General features: G+C 50.8%; 1 protein-coding gene and 1 long non-coding RNA gene across 5 annotated transcripts in view; both read right to left on the bottom strand.

Moving 5' to 3' along the window:
- Positions 1-2,065, bottom strand: part of LOC111754443 (uncharacterized) — a 30,314-nt gene extending 28,249 nt beyond the window's left edge. Inside the window, exon 1 of one of the 2 annotated variants that reach the window (XR_010046422.1) lies at positions 1,849-2,065. This is a non-coding gene — a long non-coding RNA (uncharacterized LOC111754443). The remainder of the gene's footprint in view (positions 1-1,848) is intronic. The other variant, XR_010046423.1, reaches the window with a different exon arrangement.
- Positions 2,066-7,933: 5,868 nt separating this feature from the next.
- Nr2f1 (nuclear receptor subfamily 2 group F member 1) lies at positions 7,934-17,567 on the bottom strand. 3 transcript variants are annotated; one of them, XM_063245334.1, is made up of 3 exons: positions 16,961-17,567; positions 14,003-14,530; positions 7,934-8,971 (listed from the first exon to the last, which is right to left on the bottom strand). In XM_063245334.1, the coding sequence occupies exons 1-3, from the start codon at positions 17,418-17,420 to the stop codon at positions 8,691-8,693; spliced, it is 1,269 nt and encodes a 422-aa protein (XP_063101404.1). In that variant the 5' UTR covers positions 17,421-17,567; the 3' UTR covers positions 7,934-8,690. The 3 variants fall into 3 exon arrangements, with proteins under 3 accessions (XP_063101404.1, XP_063101406.1, XP_063101405.1); XM_063245336.1 differs by lacking the exon at positions 16,961-17,567 and adding an exon at positions 15,241-16,937; XM_063245335.1 differs by lacking the exon at positions 16,961-17,567 and adding an exon at positions 14,958-15,132.
- Positions 17,568-18,016: the final 449 nt, after the last annotated feature.

The following is an 18,016-nucleotide window of genomic DNA, read 5'->3' as shown; positions in this document are numbered from 1 at the left end:
CGGCGTCGGGCAGCGCCACCGCCCCGCCTTCGCCTTCGGCGCGCGGCCCCAGGCCTGGGCGCACAGAGCCGGCGCCGCGCCGCGCCGGGAATTCCCAGGCACCGCGGCCACTGCGGCGGGGCTCCCGGCCTGCAAGCGCGCTCGGGAAGCGTCCTCATTTGCCCTGGTCGCTGGAGGACGCCGGCGCCCCGGATAAGCCAGTGGCGTGATAATTAATGGAATACAATATTTATGGTCCGGTGTATTGACTCTGAGGCGGGCGCGCCGTGTAGACGGTCCGTGGGGGTCTGACAAACAGGGGGTGAGTGAACAAACATAATGACCGGAGTACTTATGTCTATCGGCTTTACTCACTTCAACCTGAGGCATGGAACATCACGATAAATATTAATATCCACCTCGACTGCACCGCTGTCCTCTTAAAGCTCTCCCTGCCTGAGCGCTGGCCTTTGCACAAAAAAAAAAAAAAAAAAAAAAAAAAAAAAAGGCCAGGGAGGAGGTTTTTAATATAAAATGCTGCAAATATGAAAAATAGGTCACCAATAAAATTGGTCTCAGCATGGAGCGTAATTGCAACAAAGTGCCGCCGAGTAAAAACCGAGGAGTGAGCTGGCTGAGGCGGCACAGTCGCGAACCATCTGGTGTGTATTAAAAGTGGCGCTGTAAATATTGCTGAGAGCTAATGCATTATCGGCTTCTATAAGTGCACAGGGCCTGTAAGCTTTCCATATGTTAGAATATGTAGATCGGCGGAGGGGAGGAGGTGGTGTCCGAGCCGCCACCGGCCTCTCAATCACTGTTTGGCCCACTCTGTGGAATCCTGGCCAGAGCCCTGTGGGATGTCAACTCCATCCCCTCTCCCCTTCCATCGGGTCCCCGTTCTCCCAGCTCCTCTTTCTCTCTTTCTCTAGCTTTTCCTCCCAGTTCCCTGCTTCCTTCCTTCCATCCCTCCTCCTCTCGCCCTTCTCTCCAAGGGGATAGGGCAGGCATCGCTGACGTCACTTCACATCAGTAAAAGAAAGTAACTGTTTCAGAGAGAGGGCGGAAAAAAATTCATCTGTTTTTCATCACAGCTAAAGTTTGGCCTTTTTAATAGAAATGAGCTGCCCGGCCTGCGTCCTCCTTCTGTTCTGAAGCGCGCAACCATCACCACCTCCTCTCCGGAGGGTGGTCTGAGAGCCTGGGGGGTGTTCTGCGCCCCGCGAGAGCAGAGTCACCCCGTGAGCGGTTCTGATGCCAGAATCAGCTCTCTGAGACGAAACTAATTAAAATAAAGTGCAAAGATGAGGTCTTCTACAGGAGACTCCCCATCCACACCTCCTGGGCAACTTTTGCCAAGGAGGGTGGCAGGCTCCTGGCTCCTCAAGGCACTTTTGCTTGGAGTCCTGGAAATTCTTCCCTGGTCTCCATCCTCCCTCCATCCTCCCGCCCCCCACACGCCGGATTGCCACACACAGCACAGCTAATAATTTCCCTGCTGTCACATTACTTTTCTGGGGAAAGCAGTTAGAGTCCTTTTCCTGATGCTACCCCACATTTAAGAGTTTACTGTAATTACTCCTTCATCTCCTCTGAGCCCCCCCCCCATATTCTTCAGTTACAACTTTTCAAAAAATTTTTTAAACTCAAATCCAGTGCTAGGAGATTTCTGTGCATTGTCCCCCAGAAGTCTCTTCCCAAAGTTGGCCTGGTCTCTGTGCTTGCTCCTCCCTGTGCTAGGTCATCACCCCCTTCCCTTCATCCCCGCCTGCTGTGTTGGAAGGCTGCATACCTCCAGCACTGCTGGTGTGGGTAAACCTGCTGGTCATGACAACCCAAGTTCAGTCAGCAAATAAATAAAACTCTTACTTTTTTTGTTTGGCTGCCGGCTGCATTCCCCCTCGGCCGTTGCCTCCTTTAATTATAGGAGCTATATTTCTTCCCTGGGAGACATTCGAGGGGATTTTTAGTTGGAAACTCGTTTCTGCTGAGTTATTTTGGAGCCAGAATCAGTGAGTGGCCGGTACCCAGAGGCTTTGAGTGAAGTGCAGATTGAGACATATCGAGTTCCCTCTAAAAGGATCATTTCTTGTGGGAGGTTGGACACAAAGTTTGCACTCGTGACTGGCATTCCAGTGAGAGACGTGCATATTTTAAAACAACAAAGCAAGCTGGAAAGAAAGCTTAGGGAGGGGAGAAAACTTGGAAAGAAGTTACTAAGTGACAAACATCTGTCAACATGGGATAATTTGTACACTCCCATGTAAAACTATCCGCCTAGTTTGGTGGAGTTCAAGGAACAGGATCTAGGAGAGCAAAGTGGATACATATTTATCCCTGAGAGACAGGGTAAAGGGACTCCCACCAAATAGGTGTGAGGGTGAAAAAAACCCACACAAATGGGTGTCATTTTCAAATGTCTCTCAGAATAGTAGGGGCATCTGAAATTACATTTTTCTGGTAATTAATTCAAAATCAGATCCTTCACAACTTCGAAAGATGTTTTATTTTAAAACAATGGGGAGTGACGGAGGTAATAAGCAGAATGTTTATTATAGAAATTAACTTTATTCCATAACGAGACAAAACCAAGCAGAAGAAAGAAGAGAAACAAAAAGCTCCAGCCACCCCTGGCCGCTGTGTCCTTCGAGTCTTTAAAAGTACCAGCTTTGCAGGCGTATAGGAGCCAGACACACACCCAGCCACCTCTCTTCCTGGATAACAGGAGAAATAGCAAGATATTTCCAGCGGATTTTCTCTCTCATTTACTTAAGCTTGGCATTTCACAAGCATATTGCATTTTGAGAGAAAAAAGAAAAAAAAGAAAAAAAGTTCCCCGTGAGGAGGGAAGTTGTTTAAGGCAGAGTAAAAGATCAGGCAAAATATTGGTGGCTCGTTTTTTTCTTCCACCCTCTCCCGCCCCCCGCAAAAAAGGAAAACCTTGAATCTCTCTGACACTCCTATGGAAGTTCAGTCTCCAGTTTCCACCGAGAAATCTTTCTCTCTTCCAGATCTGGAGACAAAAGGAGAGGAGGCCTGGTGTGAGCGGGATATCTCTGTTAGTTGTCAGCGCAGGTCCATGGGTTAGGAATGCTAATGAGCCTGTTGGCCAGCTGAAGACTTGGTTCTCCCTCTCGCACACCCTGACGAGCACATACACCCGGGCTCCCGCTCCTGCTCGCTGCCTGACAAGCACACAGACCAGCCTCGTGCACGACCCTGTCTCTCTCCTTTTTCCTCTGAGCCCAAGATCGATCGCTGACCCCACCGTTGGGCCAACGCTTTATTTATCTGGCTGCGCAATGATATTATCAGCCTTAAACGTTATATACAGCAAATGTCTTCCTAAATCAACACAATAGGATAGCTTGCAGGGACCAGCCTGGGCTTCTTAAAGAAATCCCTCGCTATCTCTCTCTATCTTTCTCCTTTTGCCCTCCTCCCCTTTCTGCTTGTTTCCTGACAATTGAGGGTATTTTATAAGCTGGACTTTGGGGTTTGATCCCTCGCTTTCAGCTGGGAGGCCCTAGCAGTCCAGGAGATGGATAGACACCATTATCTAGCTATCACTGAGATTCCCATCAGGGGTTCCCCTGTCAGCGGGATCCAACTGCCTAGACCCACTCTATTCACAAGATCCGGATTTTTCAAAATTGGGGTAGAAGGGAAAGCAAGGGGTGGGGAATCAAGTGTGCAACCCTGCACCGTGTTAATTGTTTTCTTTCCTCTCAATTACATTCATAAACCTATTTTCTGCATTGCATGTTATTTCTTTGTGCTTCAAAATTGAAACCACGTGCAGCCTTCTCCCCTCCGCACACACAATAAATGTACCTCCCCCTCCCCCAACCCATCACGTAACTATTTACATCTTGGCTACTCACTCTGCCTCCGGCCGGCCAGGGAGAAGAAATTGGCCCCATGGGACTAGGTGAGGCTTTGTGAAAGCATGGATCCAACCCAAATCTGGAGTCCCCCTCTTGGGGAAAGGTTCCTGGGTTCACTTCCCGACCCCCCACCTCCATGGCCCCTTCCTCACACAGGTGGTTGAAGTTGACGCAGGGTGGGGTGGGGCTGGGAGCAGGATATCAGGCAAGACAATGGAGCGGCTCTGCAGTGTCCAGCCAGGCCCACCCCATGCCCAGGCTGGCCCACCAGCCAGCCTAGGTCAGCTGTAGCCTTGCTTGAGCACTGGGCACGAACAACCAACCTGCACCAGGAGCTGCTGCTTCCTACGGAGCATCCCAGCGCAAGGTCCTGCCTGACAGAGAAGTTTCCCCCACAAATAATAATGAATGAATGAATAAATAAATAAATAAAGTAAACTCCAAAGGGGGGAGGGGGCCTGGAAAATGGATTCGCTGACAAGGAGAGATAATAAATGAGAGGCGCTTTCAGATAGATATCTCAGACGTGAAATTGCACCCAGCTGGTTGTGTAAGCAAACAAATAGTTTCATGTTAGGAACTCTCAACTTGTGGCTTGATGAATAGAACACGACAGAGGTAAATGGGTCTTTAACTCATTTAGGAATACAACTCCTTGGTTTCCCAAGGAAAAGGCCCAGTGACACCAGGGATCCCAAGCAGGCCCTTTAACAAGAGTTTTATTAGTTCCCACTTGTGGTCCCCTCGACTCTCTCCCCACCCTGCTCCTCCTGGTCTCCTATTCGCAGAGATATTCAGGTGATTTCTTCCAAGGAATCACAGAGATCCTGGGAGGCGATTCAGCCACTGTAGGAATATAAGGTGTGCCTACGAGTCCAGGAAGAGGAGAAAGAATATGTTTTAAATATATTTTTTTGAATGCTCCAAGGAGACAAGCTCAAGTGGGTTATGAATGGCCAGGCTTTAGATCCCAAGCTCCCCTGACAGTTGGACCTCTCAGAGCAGTTGGACCTCCCAGAGTCCTCCATGTGCTGCTGCCAGAGTTAAACCCTGCCCAACTCCAGCAGCAGAGACCTGGACCCCCAATGGTCCTGGTGGATAGGACCTGCATCCCCACCCCTGGACTTCCTTCCACCCAGTTGGTCCCAGGATATGTAGGACAGCGGGGTGAATTTAAGGTCATAGTTTCCTCCCAGGTGGTGCCAGAAAGGCTCAGCCCTGTTCCCTAATTGTCCTAGAGAACAGGACTCCTGAGATGGCCTTTCAGATGCTTGCAGCAAAGCTTGTAGCTAAAGTAGTTGAAACTGATTTCAAAGTCCTTAAAGTTCTCAGCTGTCCAGCAAGTGTTCAAGCTAGAATAAAGCACAGAAAATCCAGGGTCACAGGTAATTTCGAGAGTGAAGTCCTTTTAGGTGAGCTGCTCTCAAACTGGTGAGCTGTATTTTCTCTGGCCCAGAGAAGCCATTGGTTTTACCTGGACCCCGTACCTAGCTCTACATTCAGACTCTTTCGAACTCCCACAGCATGGCCGGGCCCAGGCCTAGGCAGAGCTCCAGGCTCCAGGCAAAGGCAACTAACCATCTGGCCCACACCAGCATGCAGCCTCGCACCTGAGTTCCATGGCTCCCCCTGGTGCCTGGCATGGAGGCTGGCCCAGGGGCCTCCTGGCTGATACCCAGGCAGGAGAGATCCCCACCTACTCCACCTTGCTTCCTGTCCAGGTCCTGGGCCAGCAGTGACCAAAACCCAGAGAAAGCCCCTGGGTGCAGTCAGGGCAGCCTGGTTATTCCTGAGGCCTGGGCCCTCCCCTTCCCTTCCTAGGGGCATCTTACAGCTGAAAGTGTCTGCTCTTTCAGTCACTGCGGCCTTCCTAAGCCCCAGAGACAGACACAGTGGTGAGGCCAGTAGGAGGTGGAGAGAGATGTCAATGTGGAGAGCTGGATTCCCAGTTGTCACAAGGCTTAGCCCTTCCTTTAGATGCTGCTTTGGTGGTTCCTAAATTTTCCCCTAGCAGGAGGAGATTCCTGAATCCTTTCCGTGCCTTGAGTGTGCAAGGCCTTTGGGCTTGCATAGCCTGAGTCCTTGAGAGGCTCTGTCTCTTAATGAGACAGAGATCTCTGATTCTGGCAATACCAGTATTTCTCTGGGTATATTACAGAGGCAAAAGGAGAAGGGCACCCCAGCAATTGAAGAGACAACAGAGAAATCCACTGCTGAAAGGACCCCCGTTTGCTCCTATTTTCCCGGCCACAGGGCTCCTGGAAGAGCCCACAAGGGAGTCCACGGGAAGGCCTGCCTCCCCCTTTGCTGGGTAGATTGGCCCCATCAGAGTTTATAAAAGCAGCCTCAATTGCACTGATCCTGAGCAAACCTCTGGACCCAAGAGCAAAAGTCAAGGGTCCACTGTCACCTCTGAACACCAGAGCAAGCACTCCTATGTCACTGGCCTTTGCTCTCAGTCTCCATACTAGCGGCCTTGTATTCAGGCCTCCATATTGAAATTAATTGAAAAGTACATTTCCGACCTACGAAAATGTTTATCTGTTTTCATCAGAGGGATCACACCATAATGAATATATTTACATCTCATTTCCAGAAAGGCAGGAAAGATCCATGAGCTCTGGGAGGGAACCTGCTCCCCTCTCCCAAGCCAGCCCCTTAGCAGCAGCCCACCACACCCCAAGACAGGAAAAGCAGTGTGACTGGGATGGAGAGTTTCCCCGCCACCAGCGGTTAAGCAGCATGTCTCTGCACACCTCTCTGGTCTTAGGTGTCCAACCTACAGGAAAGTCACTTTCAGCTGTAAGATGCCCCTGGGCCTGGGGCAGAAAATGAGGAAAGTGTTGGGGGGTCCAGGCTTTGTGGATCCAGCCACCCTCACTCAGGCCACCACCTGCCATCTTGCCCTCTAATCTTGGGTGTGCGGGGGCATCTCCACAGTCTGCTGGGCACTGCCCATGCTGCGCTGCATCCCAAAATATCAGAAACCTCAAGCGGGTTGCGTGGAGTGTAGGAGCTTGTTAATACATTTTGGAGGGGGAGGACCTAGAGACTTCTAGACCGGCAAACTGAAAGCAAAACATTGCCAGTGACTTCTGAAAGTGAAGAGCTTGCCTCATCCGGGACTGTCTGGGGCTAGGGGGAGGGGGACGGGTGAGAGGTGTTATTTTTAAAGATCTGGCTTTATTAATACGTTAAGAAAGAGCTCCCTTGGCAGTATGTGTTCTCACAGCTCCAGCTCAGATCCTATAAAACATTCATGCTCTGAAAGCTGTTACAGAGAGCTGCCCCCCACGCATACCAAGCCAGAGGCCTCACAGGGAGGTTTATGCCCTGCCAGGGGCAAGAGCCCCAAAAAAGCGTCCTCGGAGAGAGGCTCGCTCAGGTGCTGCTGACCCCAGCTCCTGGGTTCCAGATCGGCACCCTGCTAAGTGCCACATCGGATGCAGGGGGTGAGGGGGCCTTGTGCCTGCCCATCCGGGTGCCAGAACCCTCTTGGGACCCCCTGCGATGGGATCTGGAGGGAAGCACAAGGCACAGCCAGGCCTTAAGCGGACTGTAGAATTAGGTATCCCAGCGCTGAGGCTCCATCCCGAGCTGGGGGATGTGGAAGCCACTAACTGCCCCAAACCTCCTAACTGGCACAGGGCTCAGAGGCCTCAGGGCAGGCGTCCCTCTTCTAACTGCTCCCCAGCACCCGGCCTGGGCCTTGCATTGCTCCAAAACCTCTCCAGCGCAGAACAGAACGTAGCCACCTGCGGTCAGGCCCAGATGCTGCCCTAGCCGTGGCGCTGGGTGACCCGGCCGGCCCAAGCGCCCTGCCGGCTGCTGTCTGGGATTCAGGTATCCTTCCCTGTCCTGCCGGCAGACCCAGCCCGCACACAACCTGGCCCTGCGCATAAAGCTAGGCCAACAGCTAGTTGTAGGAAATGAGCATTGCCAACTTGGTATTGGACTTTAAACGTCTCTCCCCACTCCCGAAAAAACACTCCAGTTTTCCACAACAGTTCAAGTGGAAGGGGTTTCTTTTGCACTAATAACATTACTTAAGCAACAAGACACATGGGTTTTGCTAAATTCTTTTATTTTTGTTTAAATTTTCACTTCAATTTTAATTCTTGAAGAACAGTCTCGACAACATATATCGCACTCATTATAAGAAGCAAAGGGTTATATCAAAAATTATTAGTATAGAATCACAGGAAATCTGGTTTGGAACCAGAAAAAAATACAAAACAGATATAGATACATAGACACAGGACAATTTTTATAATTATTTGGAAAATGTTATTTTCCCCTAATTCTTGTTTCCTTTTTTATGCGCATACGATGTTTAAATTTTACAAAAAATGAAAATAAAGACTAGTATTTTACAAAATGAATAACAATGTTCGGTGTGTCTGTGTGTGTGTTTCTACATAGGATTCAGTCCACTTCCATAGGTGTTGTTTTCTGTACAGAATATATCCACAGCCGTCCACAATAAATCCTGGAAGGTCCATTAGTTTCCTTCTGTTTTATTAAAATTCTCAATGGTCCTCTCTTCCAAATTTTTTTTTCATTTTCTCACTAGACACAAGATCCTCTTTCTTCCCTTTCCAACGTGCTCACAGATCTGATCCTAAGAGAGTCTCTTTCTCCTGATTTGTAGCGCTCGCTCGCTCGCATGGTGCACTGCTGCGGGGCGGGCACCTGTCCCCAGCCCCCTCCCCCTGGCCTGCCTGGCTCTCAGCACTTGCAGCCCCTAAGGCTTCGGAGTCCTTGGCCCTCAGGAGTCTCTCCATCTCTAGGGGAGGGGGCAGGGGCGGTGGAACCTGCCGAGCTCTAGGAGCACTGGATGGACATGTAAGGCCAGTTGAAGCTGCTCCCAGACAGTAACATATCTCGGATAAGAGTTTCGATGGGGGTTTTACCTACCAAACGGACGAAGAAGAGCTGCTCGATGACGGAGGAGGACACGGTGCGCAGGGAGGGCAGTCGCAGCAGCAGTTTGCCAAAACGGCTTGGCTGGTTGGGGTACTGGCTCCTCACGTACTCCTCCAGGGCACACTGGGACTTCTCCTGCAGGCTCTCGATGTGGGCTGCATCCGACAGGCCACAGGCATCTGCCCGCAGGGGCACAGGAGGAAGAGACAGGGAAAGGAGGCATACGGTTAAGCCAGGGAGCAGCAGGGCCACGAAAAACATGCTATCAATTTTTATTTCAGGGAGAAAAGCAAGAAGAAAAACAGGAAGGGGAAAGAAAATCTTCCCCTGCCCCCAGCTCCCATACCAATAAAAATAAATCAAACCCCCACCTGGCCCTGGGACGCTGCAGACACACACACACACACACACACACACACACACACACACACACACGCACGCACGCACAAGCAGCATCCCCTTTCCTCTCTTTGTTTTTCTTGCTTCACCTTTGGAGTAAATAATGTACGACACTGGGGCCATGTTTGCTGTGGATAGCGACCTGTCCTCGCCTGCAGGGGAGCGTATTTCTGGTTGTACTCATTAAAGGGAGGACTTTTGCCCCTTTTGCTCCTGATTCCAGGGTGTTCAGGACCCCTGTAGAAATATATAGCTTTGAGGCAGTTCTTAAAGGTTTCTCGGAGTCTTCTCAAATCCAATGACCCCAGCCAGAAAGCTCAAGGAGAACCGGGATTGTGTAGTGAGCGCACGTGTAGGCAGGGGTAAGGAACTGCCTAGAATCAGATCAAACCCATGCTTTAGCAATATAGGATTTGAGATCCACTATCTATGCAAGCAAGGACTCTGCAGCAAATCCTCTGTGAGAGTGTACACTTCTATCTGTGCTAGAGATCAAGTAATTGAAAATTGGTCACATCTCTGTAAGCTGTATACTAATCAGGAGGAATATGGCTCAGTTACTCCAGGCTTCGGAAAGGAGACATCTTCAGGGATCAGACACAAAGCTGGGTGGGGGGCAGCTGCTGCTGCCCAGGAAGTGGAGGGTGAAGGAGGATCTGGGAGTGGGGGAGGCCCAAGGAGAAAAAAGCAGCTCCACACAATGATGGCACCTCAAAATTTCACACCAACCAAGGCCCTTCTTGGTTGTCTGAAAATATTTTAAGACAGATGATTTACTATATCAACTAACCAGGGGCAAGCACATGGAGGGGATGGCGGAGTCAGAGGAACAGAGGAAAGGCTTCCTTCTTAGTTCAAATACCCATGTTGTTTCTTGTATTATTAATAAATATTTTAAAAACAGGAAGATCACAGAGGAACCCTTAACCAGGTTGACAAGAGATCAAAGACAGAGTTTGCTAATATATAGATCTGGGGAGCAATTCATGCATGGTCTGTCCTCAAAAGGACATGGTATAATTGTGAATGGGCAGATGTGACCTTAAGAAGACATAACAAATGATTCAAAGCAAAACCAGTGTCGGCTAAATTTCTAAGTTTTTTGTCCTTATAGTTCAAGAACTAGGATTTACAAAGCATCTAACACCTTCATCTATAAGGTTATGGCCTAGAGCAAAAATACAAATAAAACTAGCCATAACTCAAGAACTTCTGAGGCAAGTACCCTTTGACCTCCAGTTCAGACTGGGTTCCTCTCAGATGTCTAATTACTCCAGCTCGCTGGGTGCATGCATCCATACTGGCTTGCCTTGGGAAGCCAGTGAGGTTTTACCACAGTAGGGCCAAGGCAGGAGTTCTGTGGGGCTTGGTTGTGCAGACTAAGGGCTGCCCTTGACCCCACTGCTAACCTGGCTCCATCAAATGGCCACAACATGGACACATATTTATGTAAATCTTACACCAATCTTGCTTTTCATGCCTTATCTGTCCATGAACCCATGGATCACCCCAGAGACACGCAATGCAACTTAAAAAGGACCCAATGATAGATACTCCGGCAGATTTCTGAAAAAGGTCCCTATGGTATCCCTCAGGTTACTAAAACATTTATCTGATATTTATCACTAGAGTTCCTGAAGTGCAAGGTCATTTTCCAACCACAACATACATGGGCTACTCCAAGACAGAAAAGCCCAGGAAAGATGTGCCTGGGCCCTGTGCTGGCTGCTTCCATTTCTTTTCTCAAAGAAGGTAGAGTGCCTGCAGCTGGGCTCACTTGCCAGGTTACCAGCTGGCCTGCCCTGTGATGCTGCTTGGGCAGGAGCCCTGGTTCTGGCCTGGCTTTGCACCTACAGTATTTATTCACCCTCTTGCAAAAGGATTCTCCCAGCTGTGGACAGATCATGGGGCTCTCATAGCAACTGGGATATACAGTGGCAAAGCTAGGCTGGCAGGGGCTACAATGCAGGTGATATTTACACTCTGAGAGTTATAGTTCTGATAAGAAAAGGAGGAAGAATGTGCAAAATCCATGTCTCACTTTTTATATGGTAGTGTCAATGTGGGAACCCTCAATATTTCTTTTACAGTGTATGGAAAAGAAATTATGTAAATAAATAACCATTACTGCTCAGGCCCTCCCGGCTTAGCCTTTGTAGTGCAGAGAATGTATTTCATGTTGTGCATTCAGAAGAATTTAGTGTTCAGGAAATATAGATGTAATCAGCTGCCATAACTAGAAATCAAAGTTATTATTGTGCTGAAAATGGATTTATTGTATTTATGTTAACTAGATGGGTCCTTTCAAAGATGGTCTCATTTATTTGAAGGAATATTTAGGTGTATGAATTAATGTATTTTTTTAAAAGTAAGTTCAGGTCACGACCTAGTCCTTGGATGCTGTCCAGAATATTAAGGATTAAACATACCATCCGGAGGCCAAATGTGAAAACCACCACAGGGGACCCCCATGCCAGCTTCAAATACTTAGCCAGAGCAAACCACGTTGGACAATATGTCTAAAACTGTCTTTTCCATCATTCAAAGTTTGCTTAAAAGTTGGATGACTTTGAGAAGGCTTCCCATGAATTCCCTTCTGGCTGGCAATCAAAACAAGTTTAGTCAAAAGTGGAAATGTGGTGTATGGAGGAGGGGGGCTGAATTACTACTGACAGCTCTATTTCCATTTTCAGATATTCTGCTCGCAATTTTCCAGCAAAATAATGTTATTGTTCACTTCTAGGGACCCCTTGCACCTTGAAGACTTGGTTTAAGAAACTTCTTAGGAAAACTACTTTTTTTTTTTTAAGGAACACTTCTGACAGGAATGTTTTAGGATGGAAAGTTAAAAGAAAAGCATGAATAATTCCACAATGTTCCCTGCAGCCTGCACAGTCCTCGCCTCTCTCTGGGAAAGGGCATGAGATCAGCAAAGTCAAAGGGGTTCAAAGAACCTCGATGAGGGGGGACTAGGAAAAGGGAGGGGAAACCTTTCTTGAGAGGACCTCTGTCCGGCTCCAAGTTACATTTCTGCTTCCAGACACCTCACTGGATGAGATTTTAAACCCCCAGCTTCCCTGACACTGGCTCGCTTCCTGATGAGTTTGGCTTAAGAGCCGGGTGGTGGAGAGCCAGCCAGGCCCCAGGCCTGCCAGAGCTGAAGCAGCCTGGTCGCTGCTTCCCAGGCTCTTTGTCACTTTTGAAAAACACGTTTCCATCAAGAAGACTTATTAAGATAAAATGCATTCAAACACCGAGGAGGCAATTCAATAAATCTTCCATTTGTTTTAAGGTTCCCAGTTTATCCTCTTGCAAAGAATAACTCCCTCTCTCACCAGTGGACCTGCATTTGCAGTGAAAGTAAAAGGGGGCAGTCCAAGTCCATGGCTCTGGCCACCCTGCATACAAATGAGATGCTCTTGTCTAAATAAATTATCTGCTGTTCAGATCGATATTAATACTACATTTGCAACATTACAATATTGTGCAAATTTAAGAGTCATTTTAATACAATGTAAATACGATTCTTCACGCATGAAAGCCAAGAAATATTGATAGATTATCCCACCGATTACTGTTCCACAATGCCTTGGGAAAGGAGCTTGTGCCATCTCTGCTCAAGAATGGTTTTAATTTGGCCTTTGGAGGGCCTGGCTCTCGGATAGATTTATTAGAATGGTTTATTTGTTCTCCAAACGCAGGAATTAAAAACAATAGTGCTAATAACCATGGTAAAACTGCAGCTCACTCTGCTCACAGTGTGCAAGGCCCAAGTCCCAGCCTGAGTGGCTCTGTTCCCCACCTTTCTGGCTTTGTTTATATTTCCCCCCGTTACCTGCTGTACGGGTGTTTATATGTTTCCCTCTTGCAGGTTACAATAATAAAAGGCGAGTAGTGTTCTCAGAGGCTCAGACCAGAGCCCTTCAAAGGCAACATTAATACACTTTCCTGGAAGTTAATTTGAAACATCTATCATAAGAGAAATTGTTAACATGCATGTTACCACCGCCTACACTTAATTTGATATTTTAAAGGCACTCTTTTAAATTTCCAGGGTTCATGGGTTTTGCATAGCTCTGAAATTTATCTCGGGGGGCCGGGAATCCTCTCGTACTTGCGGGTTCTACAGTATTGCTTTTGTTTTTTATCTTTCTTGTTTAGATCGAATCCATTTTTTACGACTCTCAATAACCTCAGCGACTGCAAACATGAATGGTTTCCGATAAGGGAAAATCAGGCAGCAATAAAGTGGGATTATTTATGATTTATTCGTGCGGATTCTTCTCCTTCCATCTCTCTGTCTGTGTGTGTCTCTTTCTGCCGGGGAAAACTCATCCAGGGAACGTGCCACACAGAGTAGAAAGCCACGTTCCCACGTTCTCCTGCTCCCTTCTCCTCCCCCAGAAACGCTGAGCTCTGGCTCACACATGCACGCACACACACACACACACACACACACACACACACACACACCGCGCGCACACACCCGCACTCACGCGCAGCCAGCCGCGTCCGCAGCAGCGCCTCCCGGCTCCCCCCAACGCTCACGCGCCGCCGCCGCCGCCACCGCCGCAGCCCAGGCCCCGCGCGGGGTCCCGGCCACCAGGCCCGGCGCCGGCCGCCCGCACCCGCGCAGCTCGGCTCCCGCACGGCGCGCTCCAAGATGGCAGCGGCGCAGCGCCCTGGCCCCGCGTCCCCTCCAGGCCCAGGTCCGAGCGGCCCTGCTGGGGGCGCGCGCGGGGCGGACGGGCAGCAGGGCCCTGGCCGCGCGGCCTGGCCTGGCCTGGCCTCCGCCACCGGCCGCGGCTCACCTGACGTGAACAGCACGATGGCTTTGAGGCAGCTGTACTCGGCGGAGTCGACGTGCAGCGCCTTGAGCTTCTCCACCTGCTCCTGGAAGATGCGGATGTGGTCCATGAAGGCCACGACGCGGTCCGCGGACATGGGCGAGGCGTGCAGGCCGGCGGCGGCCAGCAGCGGCGCCACGTGCAGCGGCATGGAGCACTGGGCCGCGTTGAGCACGAACAGCTCGCTCCAGGTGAGGCGCAGCAGGGACACCTGGTCGGTGATCTGCAGATCCGGGAAGAAGGGGATGTTGCGGGCCCACTCGACGGCGCTGAAGAGCAGGCGCGCGGCCAGCTCGCAGATGTTCTCGATGCCCATGATGTTGTTGGGCTGCATGCACTGGCTGCCGTAGCGCGACGTGGGGTAGGGCTCGGCGCGCAGCAGCAGCGAGATGTAGCCGGACAGGTAGCAGTGGCCATTGAGGGGGTCCCCGTTGGTGAGTGCGTACTGGCCTGGATTGGGCTGGGTAGGAGGCATTCTTCCTCGCTGAACCGCTGACAAAAAGAGAGAGAGAAAAGAGGCAATGTGCATCCAGGGGCTTGCAGAACACCGCCGCCGCCGCCGCCGCCGCCGCAGCGCACCCGACACAATGCAGAGGCTCTTCCCGCAGCCACTGGCGCCCGGCGCCTTGCATCTTCCTGGCTCTCCCGCCGTGGCCCAGGCCGCGAGGAGATGCAGGGTGAGGCCCTTCAGCTTCGCAGTCCGAGGTGGTCAGCTGTAGCCTGCGCCCCTGGCCACCTCCGCCCCAGTGGAACTAGGCCTGACTTCATAGCCCCCAGCCCCGAATGGCCCACAGAGTGCCACCCAACCCCTAGATCACCAAGAAGGTACACACGGATCACGGCAACCCCACTCACCCCTCCGTAGTGTAACAAGGCAGGGTTAATAATAATAATAGTAATAATAATGATAAGGCGAAACCTGAGAAAGGTTGTGGTTCAAGGCAAATGCCTAGCGGCCTCTTCATTTGCAAACAATCAGCGTTTTGCACGTAAAATGATTCCATATTCTCTAAAAATGCTATAGAATTATCCTCACAACAGATACGAGGTCCACGTCCTACTAACCACTTACAACTTTTGAGTGGAGAGCAAGTACCCCGCACCCCTCCCCTCTCCCCTCCTCCCCCGTCGCCCCATTCAAAGTTCTCGCTATTAAAAGCAACAGAAAATCGAAAAATTTCAAGAAAAAAAGTTGAACTTACAGTAGCCAAACATTATTGAAAAAAGTGGGGAATATAATTAATGTCTGTCCTGCGTGGTGTCACTGCAACCTGCAGCCAGCTTTGCCCAGTGAGTGCACGAGCTTGCAACTGCAAAAACACTGGATTCATTAACCATCTGAATGCAAAACGTAAGCATGCTTTGAGTTCTTAAAGCTGACCAAAGTTTTTTTTTTTAATGTGTATGTTTTTCTTCAACAGTGCCAGTGTTTTAAATTGCCATGTAAACAAAGACAACTTTAGGGAAAGTTAGGGGTACTGAAATCTCCCCCCAACAATTGATATAGATATGTCCATGTACACGTAGCTGTCGTATTTCAGGTTGTACACTTTTTTCTTAAGTTTGCTTTGATTCTAATTTCAATGCAAGTTCCAGTGCAATTTAAGCTCCTGAAACATAATGGCTAGAATACTTTTTTTCTAATTATAGTTTTGAACTTGGCAGTTATTTTTCAATTAAATGAGAGCACAATTCAAAATTTTTTTTTTTTCCAGATGCCTACAAAATCTCCCTGGAGCTAGAAATGAAGTCGTCATATTTGCCTGCTCCTTGAGATCTGAAGGAATTCAATTTCTTTTCTTGTGGCATATAAAATATAATTTTAAAGTCAATTACAAGAAGGAGTAATCTGCATTCTGCAAAATTGACTGGTTCACTAATTTGATGATAAGACAATCTTTAATGATTGTCAGGAGATAAACTTTAACTATAAACAGCTAAATATATTTATAAGAAAATCACTGCATCTCTTGCCACATGAACATGAAGCATATCCAAATACCACATCAAAAGTTGTGGAAAAAAAAAAAAGAAACCCATACAACACACAGATTAAATGATGTGGAAGCTCATGCCAGCTGCAGTCTATGCATTATGGCCAAATCAGAAGGATCAGTAAATGCCGTTGTAAATTGTAATTTGTATGCAGTATTTAAGCAGAGGGTGGAGTTTGATGAAGAAATAAAATGAGTATCATGCTTTTAAAAAAATGACACTACTATGAAAGCACGATTCAGTCACAAACTTTCCTTTCAAAGTAGAGGGGTGAAAACAAGGCCACAGCTCTGGAGGAGGCGGCCCCAGCTCCATGAAGAGGAGAAGGAACCAGTGAACAGGCCAGGAGCCCCTCTTCCCCCCTAATTAGACCTACAAGTGCAATAAATCTCACTCCTCTTTTTCCAAGCTAGGCTTGCAAAAGGAGGATGGCAGCAATGAATCTAAGGTTCAGGGTACTCCAGCCCCCCTCCCATTTTAAATAAATGATATGAAGAGGTGCAGGAAAGAGTGGAGTGAAAAAAAACACAGAAAACAGCGCTGGTTGGGGGGGGGAGCATACATGCCCAAGTTCATGCCAGCACAGCCCCAAGCATCCTCACGCACGCGCGGGAAAGAGACACACACCGAGCACAGCCAACAGGGTTAGGGAGACAATCTGCAGCCACAGCTCACGTCCCAGGGACACAATCCTGAGCAGGCGGCGGGCGGGGTGGGGGAGCCGGGAGAGGAGCGCAGGCTGGGAGGGGGAGGCAGCGGCAGCGAGGTGGGGGGGGCGCTGGGGGAGGAAAGCAGCGGGGACAGGGGAAGCTGGGACAGGCCGGGACCACAGGAGCCCCAGCCCCACACCAGCCACCGGGGTGAGAGAAAGAAAGAGCCAGGGAGGCGGGCGAAGCGCGGGGACGGAAGCAGAGAAGAAATATTCACCTTCCCGCCTCATGCCCACTTTGAGGCACTTCTTGAGGCGGCAGTATTGGCACTGGTTGCGATGGTGCTGGTCGATGGGACAGTTCCTGTTGGCACGGCATGTGTAAGTTAAGTTCCTGCGGACGCTCCTCTTGAAGAAACTTTTGCAGCCCTCGCAGGTGAATTGGCCGTAGTGCTTGCCGCTCGACTTGTCCCCGCACACCACGCACTCGATGTGCTGCTGGCTCTGGCCCGAGCCGGGCGGGCCCTGGCCCTTGTCCCCCGCCGTGCCGGGGGTGGCGGGCGCTCCGGGCTGGCCCGGGGTCTGCGGCGTGTGCGGCGCGCCCGAGCCCGCCTGCTGCTGCTCGCCCGCGCCGCCGCCGCCGCCGCGGGCCGCCTGCGCTGCGGGGTTGGGGCCGCCGGGGTTGCCCCCGGCCACGTCGTCCTGCGGATCTCGCCAGCTGCTAACTACCATTGCCATATCTTTGGGCCCGGGGAGCGCTGGGGGGAGCCGAGCTGCTCGCCGAGGGCCGCGGGGCGCGCGGGCGCGCTGGGAGGGGAAGGGGAAGGGGAAGGGGGGAGGGGGAGGGGGCGGGGGGCCCGCCGGGCGCCCCGGGGTCGCGGGAGCCGAGCCCGAGCCGGGCACCGGCCGCTGCCTCCTCCGCCTTCGCCGCCGCCGCCGTTACTGCCTCGGCCGCCCCGCTGCTGCTGCCGCGCGCCCGCCCGCCCTGCTGGCGTTTTGTTGTGGTTCCTGCTGTTTTCTTTCTCTCTTTTTGCAGCCCCCCCAGGCTCCGAGGCTCCCCCCCCCCAACACCTCTGCTCCCCTCGCCCGCTCCCCCCCGCGCGCCGTTCCTGGGGGGGCCGCGCTCTCTCCTTCCCCCCTCCCCACCCCCAGGCGAGCGAGCTCCCTTCTCTCGCTTTTTTCTTCTTCCCCAAGTTGCAAAATCAGAAATGGCACAGGCGGCGGCAGCCGGGAGCGGCGCGGGGCGCAGCGCCGGGGGCGGCGGGCATGGGCCACGGCGCGCGCACACACTCGCCCTCCGCCTCGCCCGCACCCCCGCGCGCACACACACTCAC

The sequence above is a fragment of the Cavia porcellus genome, unplaced genomic scaffold, assembly GCF_034190915.1.
Source record: "Cavia porcellus strain 051 isolate PalLab524CR breed Dunkin Hartley unplaced genomic scaffold, mCavPor4.1 scaffold_2, whole genome shotgun sequence".
Lineage (NCBI taxonomy): Eukaryota > Metazoa > Chordata > Mammalia > Rodentia > Caviidae > Cavia > Cavia porcellus.
The sequence above is the reverse complement of the archived record's forward strand: the minus strand, read 5'-3'. Positions and strand labels throughout refer to the sequence as shown.

Bases quoted from the DNA above. Each gene is read 5' to 3' on its own strand.
- Nr2f1 (XM_063245334.1), bottom strand. From the start codon at position 17,420: ATGGCAATGGTAGTTAGCAGCTGGCGAGATCCGCAGGACGACGTGGCC. The intron at 14,531-16,960 runs GTGAATATTTCT...TCTTTTTGTCAG, and splicing joins AGTGGGCATGAGGCGGGAAG to CGGTTCAGCGAGGAAGAATG. The intron at 8,972-14,002 runs GTGAGCCGCGGC...CCCTGCGGGCAG, and splicing joins CATCGTGCTGTTCACGTCAG to ATGCCTGTGGCCTGTCGGAT.